The sequence below is a fragment of the Limulus polyphemus genome, unplaced genomic scaffold (assembly GCF_000517525.1).
Source record: "Limulus polyphemus unplaced genomic scaffold, Limulus_polyphemus-2.1.2 Scaffold7187, whole genome shotgun sequence".
Taxonomy (NCBI): Eukaryota; Metazoa; Arthropoda; class Merostomata; order Xiphosura; family Limulidae; genus Limulus; species Limulus polyphemus.
Genome location: NW_013672797.1, coordinates 1 through 4,651, shown reverse-complemented (window position 1 = coordinate 4,651; position 4,651 = coordinate 1). Strand labels below are relative to the sequence as shown.

Below are 4,651 nucleotides of genomic sequence, written 5' to 3'. Positions count from 1 at the left end.
ATAACCAATAAGCTTTACCCAACTCTAGCCGTGTTGTTCAACAAAATAAGTAATAAGTAATAAGCTTTACCCAACTCTAGCCGTGTTGTTTAACAAAATAAGTAATAAGGAACATAACCAATAAGCTTTACCCAACTCTAGCCGTGTTGTTTAACAAGATAAGTAATAAGTAATAAGCTTTACCCAACTATAGTCGTGTTGTTTAACAAACTAAATAATAAGGAACATAACCAATAAGCTTTATCTAACTATAAAACTTTACTTTTTGTGTGTTTTATTAACGAGGAAAAGGTTTTTTATTATTTATACTGATATCTATTGGATATTTAGTTTTACTCTTTTTCTTCTAGCTCCATTGTAGCTTTTCTTCATTAACAATAGTGAAATGCCCGCAGCTGTAAGTCTGCAGGTTTTCTTCATTAACAATAGTGAAATGCCCGCAGCAGTAAGTTTGCAGGTTTTCTTCATTAACAATAGTGAAATGCCCGCAGCTGTAAGTCTGCAGGTTTTCTTCATTAACGATAGCGAAATGCCCGCGGCTGTAAGTCTGCAGGTTTTCTTCATTAACGATAGCGAAATGCCCGCGGCTGTAAGTCTGCAGGTTTTCTTCATTAACAATAGTGAAATGCCCGCAGCTGTAAGTCTGCAGGTTTTCTTCATTAACAATAGCGAAATGCCCGCGGCTGTAAGTCTGCAGGTTTTCGATACTAAAATTCTGGTTTTGGGCTTTGTGCTTGACATCAACCAAACCACTGGTGATATAGTAAAATCCAAAACTCGATAGTTTCTTTCTGTAATCCAGAATTAGCTAGACTATTATTGCGTTGCGTGTGATAACCGGTGTCCATCTGTTTGTTCACTAAGTTACGACGGAATTCTGTCCACTCAGAATTGATTGAATCAATGCGGTGAACAAACATCTGAAACTGGTCAACTTTCCTTGGGTTTGGGTATTTCACGTGCTCTAACAGCGCGTGGATATTTCACGTGCTCTAACAGCGCGATTCTTTTGTTGATCAAAAGCTCGGGTTTGGGTATTTCACGTGCTCTAACAGCGCGATTCTTTTGTTGATCAAAAGGTCGCAATATTTGAGGCGAACATAAAATGAAGTTTGAATAATCCAATCAGATGTTAGGACAAAATAACTCATTGATTTAATTCAACATATATTTTATCAATGTCATCAAGTAAGAAATGTACAGAAAGAAAAAGAGTGAACTTCTCACAAAGTACGCAGATCAGGAATTAAAAGTTAATATCATTAAAAAAAAAAAGTCTAAAAATATGAATCATTAACTTAAATTATGCTTTAATTAAAACAAATGATCGCCCTATATTTTTTGTCCAAAATAGTGCAATACATTAAATTCTGTAAAACATTAGGAGAATCGTCTTTCGATGGGTCAGTGGTAAAATTGGGAGCTTATGATGCCACAATTCGGGGTTCGCTCTCCCGGACAGAGAAAGCGCAAATATTGCGCAACTTTGCACTAAAACGGACATTTAGAGCATCGCTGTTTAGTTTGTTATGGATTTCGCGCAAAGCTACACGAGGGCTATCTGCGCTAGCCGTCCCTAATTTTGCAGTGTAAGACTAGAGGGAAGGCAGCTAGTCATCACCACCCACCGCCAACTCTTGGGCTACTCTTTTACCAACGAATAGTGGTATTGACCGTAACATTATAACGCCCCCACGGGCCTGCATCGCGGTTTAGATTAATAACTTATACCATGACCTTTTGGGAGGTGTTGGGTCAAGCACTTTGTTTATCCTAGCTTCTTTGTTATGATTCGGAAGACATTTCGGTACATCATCAGTTTTTCAGGTGTGCCTCCTGGTAATGCACATAAATTACCTCTTACTGCCTTAACGAATTCTTGTGGTCAGTTTGTTTAGAAGCTTGTCTTCTCAAATATAACACCAAACTTAACACGAGGAAATTCTAATGGAGGAAAACAACATTCTGAAGTTCCTTAAGTTTTCCGTTTGAATTTTTTAAAACCTGGTTTTCAGTTAAGCGCATGCAAAAGTCAAAACTAATTTGAGAAAATTGATTGGTTAATTTAAAGTCCTAATAATAGATGACGTCATTTATCTCATAACAAACAGTTGCAATAACAATCACAAACAGTTTCCTATTGGACCCAGCGGCGTGCCTGAGGGCTTATAACGTTAAAAATCGGGTATTGATACCCGCGGTAAGCAGAGCATTGCCTATTGTGTAGCTTTGTGCTTCGTGACAAAAAGAAATTCCTATTGGCTGACGTCAAATATCGCGTGGAAATTCCGTTAATTAATTGTTGTAAAGAATTTTTTTTGTTAACATGAATTATTCAGCGAATAATGTTTCATACTGAAAGTAATTTCTAATTATTCTATATTATGAAGTGTATATATATATTTTTTTAGAGCTGTTACTTATTTTTATCTTAATCGGAGCTGTAAATTTATTGATTGCTAAAACTTCAATATTGTAGTATCGTGTCTGCTCTTTGATTATATACTTTTTCAGTAACTCTAATAATTCTGGATTTAAAAAAATATATTAAATCAAAGGAAATAAGAGTCGCTTCTAGAATCGAACTGAAAGGAAAGATGTTAAGAGTTCGTTCGTTTCACAATATTAATTTGTTTATATTTAATTACCAGAGATCGATAACATCGTGTTGTATAATAAGAAGAAAATATTGTAGTATCAAAAGCTTGCTATCTTTGGACATATTTTATACGATACAGTAACTGGATCACCTGAGACAACGTAAGAAGCACTTAATTACAGCACTTAGTGGTTGTTGTCAAGCACAAAGTTACACAATTGATTATCTGTGCTCTGCCTATCACGGTATCTAAACCTGATTTTTAGCGTCGGAAACCTACAGACTTCCTGCTGAACCATTAGAGTGCTAGAGGAAAATTTAATTCTAGTGCTTCTTAATTACAATACTACTCGTAGGTGGCGCTTCATTACATGCAGTATTTAAGTCAAAGCCGTTAGTAGGGGCGCTTTATTGCATGCTGTAACAGTATTAGGTGGTGTTTCAACACAAGCAACGATTACTTTAAAAAGCCACTAGCAAGTGGCGATCATTAGTTTGAAAGTTTCTGGTAGGTGGCGCTTCAACATTGCTGTATTACGGTATAAGATGATAGTAGGTGGTGATTCAAGACATGCAGTAGCAATAGTAGGTTGTGTTTCGACACATGTAGCACTTAGTTACAGCACCACTAACAGATGGAGATTTTCTTCCAACGGCTTTTAGTTACAATACTGCTAGTAGGTGGCGCTTCATAGCATGTAGTATTTAGACGAAACTCATTAATAGGTAATGCTTCAACAATGCTGTATTTGGTGTAACACGATAGTAGACAGTGTTTCAACACACAAAAAAAGCTTAGTCACAAACCTGCTAGTAGATGGCGTTATAAATCGTTATAGTAACTTATCCAGTCTCTCCGATTTCCAGCTGAGTACTATAAATAAGAGAAAACATTGTAATGACTAAGTACAGCATGTAAAATCGAAATTAAAGCGCTAATATAAATTCAGTCTAACCAAGAAAAACATTACAATAATTTCTTATTTATGAGTTTCTAAGAAAGCAATACAGAGCTTAAATATGAACGTAGTAACGAATATTTCATGTTTTTGAAGTTGAAACTAATCTAACAAATCAGTAAAATATTTATGTATTAACTTTTGTGACTACTTTCACCTGACTCTATTAATAAAACAGGAAGAAAATTCCCCTGGTTATACTTTTATTGAGAAAAATCCTGCATCGGTTTTAATCACGCTTTTTTACTTTACCGGTGGCTCAGCGGTAAGTGTCGCAGCTTACAATGTTAAAAGTTGGGTTTCGATACCCGCAGTTGTCAGAGTACAGCGAGGTCACTGTTTAGCTTTGTGTTTAATAACAAACAAACAAAACAAGACACTCGTCATTTAATTTATATAGTGCATATTGGTGTGCAAATGACGTTTTAATGTTAGTAATAAACGACCTTATAACACAATTGAAGCTTTTTAATGTCAGTTACGGTTTGTGTTTTAGTGAAACGCTGCTGTAAAGCGAAACGGTAAGTGTCCAATTTGGTGTTATCAAGTTGTTTGTTACTAGTATTAAAACAATGATTTTATATACTCTTCCTATTTTTTTTTACTCAAAGTAAAAAGATTTTCTGTGGACAAACCAGTTGTTTATTTTTTCAGTTCAACCAATTGTCACGAAGAAGAATTTTTACTAAAATTTGGTGAAGTTGATTGTCTTTCATCTGTGTGAATGAATAACGAAGAAACTTTTATTTCTGTAGTAGATCGAAATTAGTTTAGAAAATTATAATTCCTAAACTGGGTACTAATACTGATTCTAAATCCAGGAATGGACAGACGCCAATCTCCAGTGGAATCCGGCGGATTACAACAACATCAAAGACATTCGTTTATCTCCCAACAAGGTCTGGAGGCCTGATGTTTTAATGTATAACAGGTAGGATCTCTCGTGACGTAGATCTTCATGATAACTTTAGTCATCCTTTGTTGGAGGCCTGATGTTTTAATGTATAACAGGTAGGATCTCTCGTGACGTAGATCTTCATGATAACTTTAGTCATCCTTTGTTGGAGGCCTGATGTTTTAATGTATAACAGGT

The 4,651-nt window shown here is 35.5% G+C and overlaps 1 protein-coding gene across 1 annotated transcript in view; it reads left to right on the top strand.

Annotated features, from left to right (window-relative positions):
* LOC106474412 (neuronal acetylcholine receptor subunit alpha-7-like) overlaps nucleotides 1-4,504 on the top strand; it is a 16,076-nt gene extending 11,572 nt beyond the window's left edge. The window contains exon 5 of the mRNA XM_022402713.1: nucleotides 4,380-4,504. Coding sequence (XP_022258421.1) covers nucleotides 4,380-4,493 — 114 coding nt within the window. The 3' untranslated portion in view covers nucleotides 4,494-4,504. The remainder of the gene's footprint in view (nucleotides 1-4,379) is intronic.
* Nucleotides 4,505-4,651: the final 147 nt, after the last annotated feature.